This window comes from Mastacembelus armatus, chromosome 11 (genome assembly GCF_900324485.2).
Source record: "Mastacembelus armatus chromosome 11, fMasArm1.2, whole genome shotgun sequence".
Taxonomy (NCBI): Eukaryota; Metazoa; Chordata; class Actinopteri; order Synbranchiformes; family Mastacembelidae; genus Mastacembelus; species Mastacembelus armatus.
In genome coordinates, this window is record NC_046643.1 from 13509861 (window position 1) to 13528226 (window position 18366).

At 38.5% G+C, this 18366-nt stretch overlaps 1 protein-coding gene across 1 annotated transcript in view; it reads right to left on the bottom strand.

Annotated features, from left to right (window-relative positions):
* The window catches only part of LOC113126194 (CUB and sushi domain-containing protein 3-like), a 274111-nt gene that overhangs the window by 162381 nt on the left and 93364 nt on the right, over window positions 1-18366 (bottom strand). Inside the window, exon 4 of the mRNA XM_026300093.1 lies at window positions 6091-6288. Within this exon, the coding sequence (XP_026155878.1) occupies window positions 6091-6288 (198 nt within the window). The remainder of the gene's footprint in view (window positions 1-6090; window positions 6289-18366) is intronic.

Genomic DNA, 18366 nt, shown 5'->3' on the forward strand with positions numbered 1-18366 from the left:
CAGTAACCTCGACTTCAGAATCTTCCCCCTCTCTGGAACTCCTACTCTTGTTGCCTTTTGTGTCCCACATTGCTCTCTCTCTGGCCCCCAAATTTTCTTATTGCAATATCAATTTGTCTCAACAGTATACTCATAGTTATTCACAACATCTTAATATACACAGCAATACACTAACATGAAGCCACAGCTTCTCTTAAATCCCACATTTTCAGCATGAACTCTTTTCTTTGCACCAGAGATATGCACACAATATTCAGGGATGCCTCACATAATCTGTCTTGCTGTCTTTCACTCATTCCACCCTTACTACACAGAGTCATGTACACACATTCACCCAAACCATGAACATTTAAAATCTATTCTCTATCTGTGAGATCAGGATGAAATTTTCTCTGGGCCAGTTGTATTCATGTGTTTGTGTGTGTATTTCTGTGAATATGGATGCCTTGAACGCTGAAGGATATTGCAGTCCTGTAAATAATTCTGCATCAGCATAGTGCAAGGACACATACTGACACACACACACAGATTAACATTATTTTATATACTTTTGCTCCTGCATTAGTGTGACATACTGTAGCTGTGCACTATGGTTGGGTACAATAAAAGTGTGCTGCAGCAGCACAATTTCAAAAGGTGTTTGCTAGACTGGTTCTGCTGTTGCTACAGTGACACATCTCAAGTGAAGTTTATTTATATACCTCAAAAATTATTTAGAGTGACTCAACACATCAGTAAGCCCACGTGAACAAAGGTTCAACTCGCCCGGTGATGAGGAATACTAAATAAAAACCTAAACTTGTCGGACAGCTTGTGTATGTCTTTTCCCAACAGGAACAGCTTCGTCGGTATCAGGTATTTTATTGTATATTTAAGACTGAAGTAGGAAATATCAAAAGAAAGCAACATTTTTAGGTGGACGTAATTGTAGACTCAATACAAAGATGATATTTAACTCTAATAATGATATGTAATAAACAAGTCAATCAACACTCCTCCAGCAGTGGTCCATAATTTTATCTAATACTGACACCATTTGAAAGGTGCTGTATAAATAAATGTAACCTCTAAGTCTGTGCCAAATACAGAATCTATTATTATTGGCCCAATTATTACAGTTCACTAAGCCTGTTTAATGTTTTAAATGTTAAACCACCTGCTGTTCAATGCTCAAGGTACCACATTTCATTATTAAATATCCGTTTGTCACAAATTATATCGAGTTGGCACAGAAACATAATTAGAACACCATCCAAGAACAGGAGAACACATTTAGTGTAAAACATAATGTATAATACGATACAGACTGTATTAGATTGAGGACTGGGGTCACTGTAATGAACCACCACTTCTCAAAGTGTAGTCAAGCACACTGTATCCCAAAATAATGTCTCTCTCAAACACTACAGGCATCAACACGGGACTGGCATGGCATTAGATCCAGCATCATGCAACAAGCATTTTCAAGATAACATCAAAGGGGTAATGATACATCTTCATGGTAATATATAGAAGTATAGTTTTATTGTTATTTCAGGTTACATTATGTTGTATGGTGTACTAGTTTGTAGTTTGTCCCTGCACTCAGGGCCACAATGTGTCCCAGTGAAATGCAAGGAATTATCAAACCACAGCAATCATAATTACTTTTAAGAGTAATTAAAATTCCCTGTTTCCATGGGCCACAGTGTCTGTAGCACACTAACTTAGAGACAGTTTTAAGTTTGCACAGAGAAAAAGCACTAAAGTAAACAAGCATATTCTTAGCATCAACACCCACTAACCATAGTTTGCTTTTACTGTATATTCTATTGCTCAATGTTGGAACAAAATGTGGGCTATTGATTTCACCTATATGTTTTGCCTGTGAGGATGAGAAATGAATGTGGATGAATTTTGAATGATTTAATATTTTCTTTGGTACTTTGAGTGAATATTCTGCTGTTTATTTATTCTATTCACAATTATCTCATGATCATTTAAGCACCTCTAGATAGGTGATCACATTTACATTTATGTAGTATTAATGATAAAGGGATGCAATTACACACACACACACACACACACACACACACACACACAGTAAGAGAGAGGGAGGGGGGAGAGAGAGAGCGAGAGAGAGATCAAATTTCCAGTGATAATGCTAAAAGCACTGCATTTCAATTCGTTTGACTGCATGATTGAATAATTGATAGAAAGCTATTACGGCTGGTATGAATGCCTCTAGGTGTCCCTCCACACACACACACACACAAACACGCACAAGCAGAAACACTTCAGTATATAATTCTGTGTGCATGTGTATTTTTGTGTGGGTCTATGCTTTTTTGCCTTGTGAGTCTATGCTGGGGGAAGGAGTGAATAGTTGTGTTTCTCAGTTGGTGTGGACGTATTAGTAGCTTAGCTCCTCTTAGCCTTACTGACAGAGTGACAGGGACATTGCTAATCCAGCACTGACAAGTTGCCATTTCCCTCACTTCCCTCCTTTCCTCCCCCTCTTCTTTCCCTAGACCCAAATTACAGTTCAGTGCACAGTGAGGTATGCTGTGCAACAATTCAACACATCATTGGATGAATTGATTTTGGTTGGCACTGTTGTGCAGAAAAAGGGAAGGCTAATTGGGAAAACTGCACAAGCGTTACACATGCTTGTAGGGTCCCGTCTAGTATTATTACATTTAGAGTGGAAAGTTGACATGTCTATTTTGTGTTTTTACTCCCTTTTATAATGTCTGAAATACAAACAGTCATTTCTGTGGGTGCCCAACTCACTGTAAAATAAAGAGATAAGAATTATGTACTATAATTGGTGAATTGTATTGGTACAAGTCTAACATCCATCAGAATATGATACATAATCTACTGGACTTGTAGCTAAAGACATTTCAAGGTGCATTATCAGCTCTACTGAGCAGGGACATGATCCCAACCAAAGTGTCATCTATGGTTATACAGCTGCCTTACGAAAGTAATTACTAAATGAACAAAGGTGTGAATAAGTTAAATACTGAGGTTAGATGTTAAACACAGACCTTGTTCTTGTGGTAATGACTCCTCTCCACACTAGTAAACTGACATGTTTTAGAGCAGCACATCTAAAGATGTCTTAGCTAAAAAGGTTTCCCTTCCTTCGCTTTATCGGTTTCTAAATCTGTAAACTGCCTGCTACACTTAATTGCAGAGACAATGTTAATATGATGAACCAGGTTTTGCCACAGCTTCAAAAAACATTGTGAATCTGTGTTTGGCAAATAAAAAAAAGGACTTAAGTACAAGTTCTTAAAATCTGGCTACATACCAATTGGGAAAATAGCCCTAAATTTACTGGCCTGGTTGTTGTTGCAGAACTTTTTTCATAAAAGTAACAACAGATGCCTGCTGATCTGATTTTGTTGGATCTTTCAAAGCGTTCAGTCTAGATTTGTCCTCATTTGTGTTTGGATGTATGGCTATAGATAAAAAGAGGAAAACCTACAATATGTAGGTGAGCTTTAATAAACACATTAGTTTGGATATACCAGTTGATTTCAGGGAAACTGCACAATCGGAGATCCCAGGGTGTTGTTCTGCATCTTAATGAAATTGCCATGAATTTCACGCAATTAATCTGTGACATCCTTAATCTCTGTGTTCCTACCCTGTGGCATCCATTCATATATCTGAACTAGCATACTAACCTATAGTATGTATCCAACCCAGTCTACTGTTATGTATTGTTCAAGCAAAGATCCAATTATCGAGCCTGGATTCTGCTGTTTGCTTGATCAGGTTGGGCTCCTGCTGTTGCTACTGTATCCTTTCCACGGTTATCACACATGAATATTGGCATGAATGCTCTCAGTGTGCGTCCTTGAATATAGTCCCCCAAAAATCACTGCTACTGAGAGTTAGTGTTAATACAACAGCTACAGCAGTTCCCCTGAAGTTGATAATATGGTTATATACACCTTCTGTGTTTTCACTGATTGTAAGCAATTAACTGCCTTTCTTTGTAGCAGTTGGTGGTATCTCTTCTGTTTATCACTTGTGCTAGCATCACTAAGGAGTGCACACGCCATGAACTGATAGTCCTCTAAGTTCAATACTGTGAATCTGCCCCCTCTCTTCCAGGAGCATGGTGATCAAACTGAGAGGTTTAAGTGCCTTCACCTGCACAAAGATGACTGACTGTGTTGGTTATCAGATCTACAACTGGAACACATTCAGGTGGCATAGCGCAGTTCAATTACTTAACCAAATCACTATCTTTGCCTTGGCTAGTGCAGTTCAGGGGTGTCATTTGGCAGTCATATGTGAGTCACTGGAGAAACATAAAGGCAGGTATAGAGTCCCTTATTAAGTGGCTTTGATGAATGGAAAAATTAAGTCCAGTGGATTTTGTTCCTGTCTGTATGTTGACAGAAAATTTACATCCCATGCATTCATCTATCAATGACAAATACTGATATTTATTGTATGTACATTAAAGTATATGAAGTGTACGTTAAACTGCCAATGAGCCCCTTCTCAATTAGCACAGCCCCCACAGAGTGCTCATTACCTACTTCCATTCATGTTGTCATGAATGTCATTTCATTTTCGAGCCATCAGCTGGGTCATGTGACTGGGATGGCCCATCCCTCTCGGTAAACATCTAATTAAGATAGCCACAAAGTGAGACACATAAAATACAATGACAAGTGACCAATTAGCATGTCAGAATTTTATGGCTTTAATAAAGGTTAGTCATTTGTCTACTCACTCATCAAGACACAGGCATTATATCACAGTCCAGTATGTCATTGCCTTTATGTCCTGCCTTGTCCCCCCAGCTACTCCAGAACATATTTGTATCTCTGTGGCTTGCTAAATGTTTGGCTTTTTAACAGTCACTCATTTACTTTGACTTATGAGCAAAAGCAAAGTTTGTAAACCAAAGAGAGTCGCCGAGACTGAACCATATGGCTTGGAAGAGAAACACAATGAGTTTTTAGTGGCTGAGTGCTGCATAAATCTGCAGGTTGAGAGTGAAAATCTCAGCAGGAGCGGCGTAAACTTTTAAATATACTTTATTAATATACTGGTGCACCAGTATACTGACGGTGCACATATATCAGTATGTATTATTTTTTGTCTTGTCTTAGTCAAATAAAACCATAAAGATTTTACTCTTTTTTTTAGACACTATAAGATTAGATGGCAAAAATGTGAACATTTTAATCTAGTTTTAGTCAAGACAAGTGAAAGTGGTAATGATCAGTTTTCATTGAAATGGAGAAACTATGTTGAGTCAACTGTGTCATCATTAAATCAAGGAGTCTAGGGTAAATAACACAAGCTGCCATTAACACAAACATATGCATGTGCTCTACATGCACACATGTAGTACAAGCCACTACATTTGCAGCGCCCTAAACCATATAGTCAATGTCTACTGAGTCAACTGCATGTAATGAAAGATCTTTAACATAGTACACACCACTATGTACACACATCATTTACACCTACACCAGAATCCAAAATTATACTATAGCATACAGTGCACTCTGCACATTTGGCTATCTGTCAAACATGCCTTTGATTTTTAAGATAAATAGAAACGCATACTCTTACTTTGACGGTACTGATTGACATATTGAAATCCCTGGCTTCCTTCCCCAACATAAAAAATCAAACTGGTTTTGACACGGACAGAGATAGGCCTACAAGTAAACGTAAACACACATGCACACGTCTTTGGATTGCCTGCCTTGTCTTTCACATACACATACACATACACACACACACACACACATACACACACACACACACACAAATGCATGCACAGTCTGTCTGTCTTTCTGTCTCTTGCACAGAAATACATATATACACACATTATATGAAGGGTTTTCTTCCAAAATTCAATAGGTTTAGTTTTATAAAAGTTTTATTTCTATTTCAAAAAAATATGGAGTCTACTGTTACAAAAATAAAGGTTTTCTAATATCCGCTTTCATTTTGACACATTTCGTTTCAATGAGTGGATGGCACTTTCTCAGAGAATTATCATTTTAGAATAAAACTCTTCATATGTTGTCATGCACAAACGCATACAAAGTGGCATGTCCATACCTCGACAAATTGGAGCGGGAAAGTCCCAGACAGCAGTGTTTCCTGCATTGGTGATGCATGTCAGTGTGGCGTGGCCGTCCAAGACATAACCAGGAACACAGCTGTACTGTACTCGGTCTCCAACTCCAAAGCGGCTCCCGCCACTTAGTACTGCTTTGGGTGGGACACCAGGGTTTCCACAAGATGTACTGTGAAGTTCTGCAAAGGAAGAGAGAGAAAGGCGGAGGTATTTAGGCTTCTTCAATTTCTGCTTAGAAATAACTGCACTAAAATATTTAACCATGCATTTCTCTAACTCAGCTGTCATTCAACTACTGTAATACACTCAGCTTTTGTTCAGTAATGCATCCCATCCAGAGACTACTCTGGTGCACTTACAGCCCCACTCCACATAGTGTGTCTACCATTAAAAACACAGTTTCATTGTTAGTTCTACACTCACACTGGTGATTCAATTTAAATACCTACATGCTGTCACAAGCTGTTCTAAATGTTACCACAAGCACACACAGAGCCAGGATCTTATAGCTATAGTTCTTTATAACAAATATTACCAAGCATGATGGTTATAAAAAGACAATAGGAGGCAATATGAAAAGTTTTATAGTTAATGACATTATTCCTACTAGTTACCTTTACAGTTATATGCCTAAGACATATGTATATACAATATATAAACCCCCATTCACACAAACACACACAGCAGAGATAGAGAGAGAGAAGGGGAGAATGGGGTATTACAAGCCATAAACTAGAAAGTAGATGGGAGAACAGGGACCAACTCTGGTCTTATTGTTTGAACTTGATTGATACAACTGTGAAACTGTTCAGACAGATAGGGGTTAGGGGGAGGCAAGAGCACAGAAGGACAGAAAGAGGGGGAGGTACAGAAAATGGTAGCCAAAAGATGCCATGACAGATAGAACCATGAAACTACTCAGACAGATGGTGCAAAAGAAAGAGAAAATGATAAAGTTAGAGGAGAGAAAGTAGACATCAACAGTGGTATACAGGAAGGTTATACCCACTATAACACAAAATTAGAGATGAGGATACAGCTACACTTTTTCTTAAAATGCCTCCAAAAACTCTGAAAATCCTACAGCACTTCACTCCTTAAACTTTGGAATTACACACAATCATCTGAAGCTGGAGGGAAATAGGGAAATCTCCACAGTAACAGCATAATTACAGTATCATTCACAAAGCAGACAATGGAAAGAGGAGATTTTATGTCAGCAAATGACCCAACTAAGTGATTCTTAGATCGGTTGGCTGTCATACCTTTTCAATTACACTGCCCTCCCTCGCTCTACACACTTTGTCTCTGGATCTCCACCACAGCCACAGTGCTGGTAATCACTTGAAGGACTTAATGGACATTTAGCATTTCTCAGTGGACACTCACAAACAGTCTTTAAGTTTCCTTTAAACGAAACTTGCTACCTTTTTATTATCAGAACCCATCTTGAATGTGATGAGGTCCGCTAGACCAAAGCCTGTGGATCATTTAAAAATAGATATAACTAGACCAGAAAGGAGCTTAATAACAAAAATAACTTGGCATCTAAATTAGTTTTCCTTGCAGAAAAATAAAAACAACATGCATGCACTCATGTGCTTTAATTAGTTGACATAAAGTTCTTGTTTAAGGATTTCTTTAAAGGGTTTCTTTAATCCTGGTGCTCACAGAGCAGGGCACATATAGGAGAGAGGGACGTTGTTCCACTTAAGACCCTGATAGGACCCCCAAACTCTTAAGGAGGTTGGGGGGGTTAGAGGTTAGAGAAATGCAAACTGACAAGACACACTTCAACAATAGCAAACATGCTCATGCACACACACACAATCAGGGTCATCCTTCACCTGTGCTCCCTGTGCTGTATTGTAATTGGTTGTCAGGTTGGCCTAGTGTTGCGACCTTTTGGCCTATTGATTTCAGTGTCAGTGTGGTCCCACTCAGTGTCAGGATGTTTGCTGTTCAGTGTCCTATCAGACACACATTTACCCTCACCAGCACACACACATAGAGATAAATACACACACATACCGTACCATCAGCCTGTTGGTGGTAGAGGATGTTATTGGAAATGTGTACAACAAGACTTGGTTTTAAAATTAATATCTCCACCATTTTTAAGAATTTCTATTGCCTATATTTTTTTCTGCTTTGTTTGTTTAACACTTATTTTTTTCTTGCTCATTTTATTTGCCTGTTTCTGCTTCTTTACCCATTTCTTTTTATCTGTAATTCCCATATTCCCTGTTTTCTAGTCTCTCCACCCTCGTCCCTCAATGTCTCCTCCTGTCACACTCCACCCATCCCCTCCCCTCTTGTCCCTCTACTCCTTCCTGCTCAACTAAAAACTTTGATGGCATGCCAGCTCCTTGCATCTCCATTTCTCTCTCCATCATGTATACAGTACCACACCTTCCCCATGCATCCTTTCATTCTTCCTTTCTTTCTCTGCCTGGTTTATTGTCATAGTTTCATTACACGTCTTTATTCAGTAGCCAGTCGCTACACCACAGTTTTTTCATGGTTTATTGCTGCCCGCCCTCTTATTTATTCTTTCTTACCCTCAATTCTTTCTCCTCTCTATTCTCTCTACATCTCTCTATCTATACATCTCTGCCTCTCTTTCCCAATCACTGTCTCTCCCCAGTTTACCATAACCATGATTTCGGTCTCAGTTGCTTCATTACAAGCTGCTGCTTTTATGGGCCATCTGTAGAACTATTTGCATTTGTCACACGCGCACACACACATTTGGAGGTACACAAAGGTCTGTGAGCTGCACAGACACCAGCATACAGCTAATCTTTTTACCCCAGATACACACACACACACACACACACCCACTCACACACACATAACCATTTACCTGGCTTTTATTTCTCCCTAGATAAGCAATTACAGCTGAGTCCAGGTACAGGGATCATGGGACATACAGGAAAGAATTGAGGTGGGAGAAAAGAACTGAGTGGTGGGCAAAAACCAAGAGTGGTAAAAAAAAAAAAAAAAAAGCAAAAATGTTACCATGCTTTCAGAGATTTTAGTGAGACAGATGACACTGCAGACTCCAGGATTGGACGGGGAGAGTGGAGGACGGCAAAAAAAGAGAGAGAGAGAGGGGGAGAGAAATAGAAAAGAGACGCAGAGATAGAGGGGGCTGATTCAATGAGTTTGGAGGTTTTACACCTCCATCAGCAATAACTTCTACAAAAGATGAACCATGTTTTATACTGGAACAGAATTGATGGTGAAATACTTGAAAAAAAGCACAGGATTTGCTACAAGAACCCACACATGTGACATACATTAACTACAGCTGAAAAATGATTTTCAAAAATTCTTTATAAGACATTTCTCATAAATGATGTAAGGTTTATAAGGACTGTCACAGAACAGACAAATGAGTCCTGAGGTCTATAACAAACAGATATGTGGTCTGGTGCACATATAACAGGTCTCACTGGCTGTCAACTTCCAAGTCAGTTGCCGGTCAGTTTTATTTATTCAACACTTTAACCAACTCTTTTTATAGACTTGAGTAGAACTTGTGTTGTAAAACCTTTTTAGTCCATTAAGTTAATGACATAGGTTTTTTATGGTACACATCATTTTTGTGGTCTGGTGGCCTCCCCCTGACCATGCCAAAAACAAAAAACAGATTTGGTTTCACAATAACATCATTACCACTTAGATCCAAGAGTATTCAATCAGTTTACAGGAATAATACTACAAGAACGTCATATTTCCTTGATAATACTTAATGTATGGTCATTTTGTGTTGATGTTGTGTTGTGATTTCATTTTAGCTAATAGTCTTACTGAATGCATGTCAAAAAAAATATTTACATCTTTCTGCCTGACATCTGCATTAGCAAAACATGATACGCAGTTTCTGTTGACAGTGATAGATTAAAACTACCACTACTACCATTAGTAGCCTCTGGAGCTGCTAGAATTAAATTAAGTTAGATATAAGCTGGTGTATAAAAAACTGATTTAAGTAAATTCACTTTCTAAAACTACCTAGAGGGATAGCGGATAGAGAGATTTTAAATAGGGTTCAACATTATTTAAACTGTTTGCTAGTAAAGATGCATCTGGTTTGAGATTTCTTACAACACAAAGTTAAGTTTGTCAATATACATCTATACACCTACATGCACTTGTGTTCCAGTATTGAACCAGCAAACCCTGTGCTTTTCATGGGTACGTTATCTGAACTTTAAATTTGCTTTGTAAAGGTTTAAGCAATGACGACTACGTTTTGGAAACAAAACATTTTTTTTTTTTAGCGGACTGGGTTTTTTCTCTGTATCTTGTTAAAATGTTCAGATCTCTCATTCATATTAAGATTTAAAGGACTTCTCTCAACAATTATGAATAAGATAATATTGAATCATTCAACATAGCTGTGTGGTTTTTTTTATATGAAGCAATTAATGTCAAGGTGAGATAACTGCCCAAGTGAAATTTGTATAAAAGTATAATCGCATAAAATGTCAATGAAAATGCCATTATTAAAAATTACACCAAGGAAATAAGAGGAAAGTACAGTATAATACAGAGACATAAGGGATCAACTAAACTGGTTAATAATGACGTAATAAGGGAAGTCTGGGAAGAAGATACATACCCCTTCACTGTTGGTGACAACACTGGCTTGTCATGTCATTACAAATAGACCACTACACACAAAAAAGGGCAAGCACCAACAGTTCTGTCTCCTCCTTTAGCATCCACAGTTCAATAATAGGAGCAGCAGGGGGTAAGACTACAGACTATATTCCAGTTCCAGACAAATTCCCTTTGAGTCTCAAGGTTCCCTGTGGCAAAGCATGGTAGGAACACCAGCAATATAACTAGTTTTTGAACAGAATTATTTTTTCACTCATGTCCTGGTCTGAAGAAGCAACCTTTAATTAAAAAAAAGCTACAGTGCCATTTAGCCAAGCATAAGAATGGTAGAGGTTTGATGATAGATTCAGCTTGAGGAGAATGGTCCTCATGATATAAGAAAATTTCCTCTTACAGTATTTGTATGAAGATAATAGCCATATTCCACCTCTGGAGATTACAGCAGGGAAAGCATTAAGGGTAGTTGGCTTTATCCTGATCTCCATTTCCACACCAGTTATCCACTTGATTTGTGATTACACTCAAAGTTATAAACACTGCACTACAACTCTGCATTTTGGTAAAGCTGACAAGGTGAGGACATTGGCAATGTTTGTATGTTTTAATCAAACACCATATACAGTGTTTGTAACTGGCTTCCAAGGGACTGAATCATACCGGGGCAGAAATGGGTCAGGAAGTGTAGCAACAACAGGTTTTTTTAAATATTGTTTAATTCAAAACATTTATTGTGCGCACGATGTTATTTTCAATAATTAATAAAAATGAAGACTTCTGGTCCAAACTTGGTGGTGTAGGAACTAGTTTGGAATGTGTGTAGTTGGGCAAAAGTAAAAGTGTTCAGGGGTCAGGATGGTGTGGATGTACTGTATAAGAAGCACATGAGATGCCAGAAACCTGGGTTTATGCTCTCATATCATTTATTGATGGATTTCAGTATACAGCAAACATTCAGAAAAGTTGTTCAATATTACCTCTCGTCTGTGATGTGTTTGGATTTGTCTGCAAATCTTTATATGGAGTTCAGGACAGGAAATAATTTCACTAAGAAACCACATAAACACCAACACAAACACATAGCAACTGCCCTCAGAAACCGCTTTGATTGGTTACTGCTCATTGATTGGTGTTATTATATGGTAGCTGCTAGGTGATTGTGTTATTATAAAAAATTATGCCTAATTATGAAGGCATTAATGGAGGGTAAAGGCAGCAGAAGTTGAATGTGTGTGTGAGAGAGAAACAGGGTCATTCTGACGAGTTACAGCGGGAGCTCGCAGATATGGCTGTTCATAGCGTTAGATCATCAGGCAGCTGTGAGGATCAGTTAATAGTGTTGCTAATGATCATAGCTTCTGGTGGAGCACAAACATTACGGGCTAAGATCACAAAGGTCTCTGTGGGTGTATTTAATTCCAAAATACAGAAAAAGAGAAGACAGAATATTCTCCTGAGGGTAGGGGTACGGTGTGAATTTAAAAAAAGTAATTGTATAATATGTGCTAAATCTGTTTAGGATAAAGTGGGTTCCTTATTCTCTGCCTACTTTTTATGATAGTGATCAGCACAATGTCATATATGCATAATTTTATGTACAACCGTGCATGCAGATTTGGTCATCAATGGAACCAGTAAGTACATACTTTCGTATGAATGCAGTGCAGTGAATAGTATGGCGCTGCTTTGAAATGTACTGAAGTTAAGTATAAAATCTTATATGATAGAAATGCGGCATTAAAACACAACCGGGTGAGAATGCAATTTAATGAGACCAGGTGAAACAAGTTAATTATTTTGGAGGGAGACAATAACTGTGCCCAACACAATTGCCTAATTTCTGTTGGTTGAGTATCCATCTAAGAATGCTCGCTGAAAAGATGTACTTAGGTTCAAGCCATTCCAGTCTTGCAATTTCCTTGTATGTAATTGAATGGGCAGATAATGACAGCAGTCTGACTGCTCACAAAGAAACATTGGCATGTCAATTATAAGCCCTTTACCTCCACTTCACCAGAGTGTGTAAATGCTCTAATGCATGTGTGTGTGCGTGTCACAATATATTAAAGGATAAATGTGTGTGTGTGTGTGTCCGTGTCCATGTGGTTATAGCTTCTTGATGCAATGATCAATGTTTCTCTGAGGCCTGGTTCAATAAACCATTAGATTCCCCCTTAAAGACATCCTGCCAAAAGAACTTCATCATACCCACACACACACACACACACATACAAAAGAAAAATCAAAAATACTGCCACCCCATTCTCTTTCTAATTGTTTTGTGTTTACAGGCTGTCAACATCAGGATGGAATAATATCATGGGCTAGTTTGTTTGCTTATGCCTTTTTAGTAGAATTTACAACAGTATGCTATCTGCCATTGTTTGATCTGACCTTATAGAGCAGTCTTTCTGAAGACCAGTACAAATCAGCTCCATCAGATTTTACCAAATGAAATGGTAATGGTAATGTACATGCAAAGAGCTAGAGGTAATACCAATTGTCCCAGTGTTTACATTCTAAAAAGTCAGAATACCATTAAGATCTGACACACCATTAGTCCTTATATTAAGGGGCTGCGCTGATTTAAGTCAGGGTCCTGGTCTACCTTCCTCTCTGTCCAACTTCTCTGTCTCACATGTCCATCTTTTCTTCACAACATCCTTCCCTCTGTTCGTGTCTTATCTCTTTTCACAGGCCTCACCTCTCTACTAATTAAAACTCTATATGTGTGTGTGTATGTGCTTGTGTGTGAGCGCATGCATGATTGTGTGTGCACATCAAGCTTCAGTATTAATTAAAGGTGTAAATGCTAATTGGTCAGATCAATAATGGGTCGTTAGGCCTCAGGGGCCAACAGCCAATAGAAAATCATTATGTGTCTAACATCACTGTCACTCTGCACTACATTGGGAAACATACACGCAGCAACACACAAACACACACACCCACACTTGCACACATAGATTTGCACTTACACTTGCAGTGCTGTCATTTGGAGAGACGGGCTCACCCTCGAAAGATTGTGAGAGACGCAGAGAAAGAGTTTAGAAGCAGAGAAGGTTAGCAAGACTGGAGCAATTGATAGAAACTTACTGTATGTCCCTAAAACTAAATCAATATCCATTAAGGATAGCAAGAGACAGAGAGAAAGGTTTTCAAAAAGCATCAGAGGCCATAGTTGTCACTGAACAGAACTGAGTAAATGAGTGTGTCCTCTCAGAAGGTCTTGTGTGCTGATCAATAGCACAGCACTCGCTCTCTCTCCCCTGTCACATAAATGAACTCTCTTCTTAAATCTCCTCTTTTGTCTCTCAGTCTAGCCTTTGTCCAAGGGTTCTAACCACTAGCCATTGTCATTGTAACACATACACTCAGATAGAAAATGAATGTTGACCTTGACCTCAGCTTTACTATGGAAGAGAAGAGAAGAGAAGAGTGATGGGGTAAAGATATTTTCCTAAAGAGGCTGCAGATGGTCAGCTAAATTTGCCATTTCAAACACACCAAAACCATGACACCTCACCACCATGTCTCGACTAACATCTAGTGCCACCATTTTACCAAAATAAATTGCTTCTGTGCTCAGTGCTCTACGAACAAACTTGAACTTCCATCCAACTATTTCTTCACATCACATTTCTCTCAGCCTGTGTTTGACAAGGATGCAAAGGCAAGGAAAATAGTTAACACACAATTAAAGAGGCAAATCAATTTTTACGCAAGTTACACACTATCCTGGATAATGAGTGGTTTGTTGTTCTTGCTTGTCCATGAAAAGAGCTTCCAATATTGCAATGAAATGCGATGTAAATTTCCTCACTGATCACGTTCATGCTCCAATGAAAATGAACCATTGGGGACATACACATTTTTTTTTCGCTTAATGACCCTAAGGCCTTAGCCCCAGCTCTATTCTCAAAACAAACTTCAATGTATATAGCTGCACTACTGTTGATGCTGAACAACTGGATTTGACTTTTATCGAACACTGAACTGGGGTTACTAGTAAGGCTTTCAGCGTGTCCCTTTCCTGTGTCTCGAATTCCTTCAAACATGCCTTTTGCTCGTCCTTAAACATTAAACAAACCGACACCAGGTGAGCAAACAGCAGTCGAAGGCTGTGCAAGGTTAAAAACATAGAGTAATGCATAAAATATTAACCAGTAACCTTTGTACAGATTATTACTCTTGGAAACAGTCAATGTCAATATGTGTGTTCCATAACTTGGCATCAGCTGTACATATGTAATAACGTGCACGGGCTGATTTTGTCTTTGAGTCCTCATTCTGTGCTGCTAACATCTGTGTGTATCGTGCTTGGTTGCATAGTTGAGGTGAGCTAGCTAGCTCTGTGGGCATGTGTGCCAGCATGTGTGTGATATCTAATAGCTGTGTTTACTGTAGCATGACTTATTAAATTTAACATCACACACACACACACACACACACAACTAAATCCCCTGGAAAACTGACTGACAGATATTGGGTCACACACAAACATACTCAAATTTAGAGCATCCACGCTCACCATAACTGTGAAACTAACTAACTAACACAGACACAGCTGAGTAATAATCTTACATATAAAGGCAGTTATTATATTGTGTCTGAAAACCAAACACAATATTGTAACATCCCATTTTGGTGAGGCCACTTTGACTCGGGAAATCGTATTGATCTGGGAAAAGGGGGTTCTTGTGGACCTGTAAAAGTCTAAGTGGAAGGAAATCGCTGGAAATGTGTGTTCAGACGTGTTATTTTGATTGTGTCTAAGTTGTGTCAGTGCAAGTGTGTTACACCATGGATTAGGTGAGTGTTGCCCCAGGTGGGAATGTATGGGGTTTGGGGCTTTCCATGGTAATAAAAGCTACTACTGCAACTGATCCGCCTCCTTCTTTGTAATAGCAGAGTGATCCTACCCCTAGCAGGCTGTGCTTGACACAATACAATAAGGAGAAGAAATATTGCATTACATCACCAGGGATCCAACAAAATAAAGATTAAAAAATAAACTGCAAAAATTGGTCATTACCACATCAACAAGCACCACAACACACACAACTGGTTTATTTTCTCATTAATGCTACTCCCAATTATGAGAGCTGAGGAAAATCAACACCTAGATCAATAGCTTCTAGCTTGCAGAACAAATGTTTGCACTAAGGTTCAACAAGGAGAGGGATCCAAGAACCATATCCCTTGTCTTTATGAGACAGGCTGCTATTACAGTTTTAGTTGTATGGTTTATGCTGTCTTGATCCAAACGCTGATCAATATAGACGAAAATTGGCTTTCAGAATTATTACTGCTGACGTGATATCAAAATGTACAGAATGGTGGCAGCCATAATGCTGAAATACACTTGACGATATAAGCAGATGGCCTCTGTCCTGTTTGAGTACTTCCAACTTGTTTCATTGCATCCCTTTTATCTTTTTTCTTTCATCTCTATCCCTGTTCTTGTCTATTCTTCTGTCACTGGGCCATTAGTGCAGTACAGTCTAACATCAACCACAAACCAACAAGTGCTCCCTCGCAACAACACTAACAGATTTTACTTATAGTGCTTGACGGCCTGTTTGTGCGTGTGTCGTTTGAATATTTATGTGTACTTGTGGGCGCGTAGTCACTGGGGAATCAATTTGTAAAGAAGCTGTTCTTTTTATCACAGGACAAAGCTTCAATATTTGCAACTAACTGTTCTGACATGACTAGACATCACAAGATATCTCCTGTCTGCTGCAAGGGAGCTATTCTAATGAGATTTACTTCTATTGTTCCATGGACAGCTGACTGCTTGTAATCAAAACTGTTAATGTAATATTTTCCCTAAATATTTAAATAAAGGCTTTTAGGTTGTTGTATGCTGTTTACTAATGTAATTGAAATCAAACCAAAATGATGTGTGCCCAATGTTCCATTACCCTAATGGCATTAAAACCTGTGGAAAAATATTAAAATTCAGCGTTCATTTCATTTGCATTTTGACCTCTGACCATCTATTTCTGCTTGAAAAAATGAGTTTTTTAATGGTTCATTAAAAATATAGGAACTGGAAAATATAGATGTCAGACAGAGAGAATACTTAAAATGAAATTCAACTGACAAGATGTCAGGAATGTCAAGTCAAAGAAACCACATCACAAGAAATTAGGGTTTGATGTTGAAAACTGCAGGTAAGCCTTCATGTTCTGATAATGTCAATAAGTAGGTATCCTCGGGCTCTTCAGCAAGTACTGCCAAATGTTCCATCAGCAAGCCATTTAACTGTGTTGTACTTAGGATAAGGTCAATACTGTGGTTATTATAGCTTACATTAACATATTCACTTTTAATACAATGTATTATCTATATGGACAGACACTTTCAAGGATAAAAACTAAACCCAATGAATCAAGTTGTTCTTGAACGAGGCTAGTAGTGCTGAGTTATTGTACTTTCTGCTATTACACTGTAGTTTTTCTTCCTAGGAGCAAGGAGTTATGATATATAAAATCTGCTGATAGAAAGCACAGCACATAGTCTGGAAAATACTGCACTGATAGTAATTTTAACAATTAATTAGACAATTAAATATTGAGAAACACCCCATGGAACACCCTTAAATAATGAAATCTGCTGATGGTAAATGGAATGCACTCATATAACATTTTTCTCCCATAACAGACAAAATGGCTTTACAATTTTTGCCTCTGATTCACATAAGCAACTTGGGGTTCATTGTTTTACCCTAGGACACTTTGACATGAGGACCAGAGGAGCCAGATATTAATCCCAACCTGTTGATGAGTGGACAAACCACTTTACCTCCAAAGTCCCAGCCACTTAAAAATGTTTGACATCATTTTATCAATGTTCCTAATTACATTTTATAGTATATTAATACATTTGTCCAAATCTTCTTTGACTGGTTGGAAGCGTTGAGAGATATGTTTGTCTAATTGCTGCCTTGGAGTGATGTCTGACTCGCAGCATCAGAAACTGCTATGTCAGCAATGCCCCGCAGATTTTCTGGTTATGCTAATTGGGTGACCTTCCTTACTGCTTGGCATGGGGAGCTGATTGGATGGGCCGAGGTGGTGACCCTGAAGGGAGGCCGTTTGATTGGTTGGCAGATATAAAGCTGAATAATGGACTGACATTGGCCAGGAGGCAGTATTAATATCAACACACACACACATACACACCACTGCAGCCCATAAGTGTGCTTCTACACACATTGACATTAACTATGTACCAGGACAGCCTATATTTTAGTATGGTGGCCAGTGGTTGTCTGACAGACCTGAATATCAAATCAATATATCATTTGATGTCATTTTTATCCTGCCTCCTCACAGAGGAGGTTTAGCAGCTATTTGCTTAGTTTCGTCATAAACATATTTAATATCATTCAGATATGAGGTCAATATATCATTTGTAGGACTTGATTATTTTTTGAACAATCTTGTGTGTTTGATTCCTATCTTTTCCAAGCAATAAAACTCCATCTTATAAATCTTTTGCAGTATCAGTGCATTTAATACATTTGCTGGACTTCTGTGATGTGAGGCACCTATAGTTTTCTGCCTAGCCTGATGCTGAGACATCTGGCTGCCATTTGCTGTCATTACATTATCCTCACT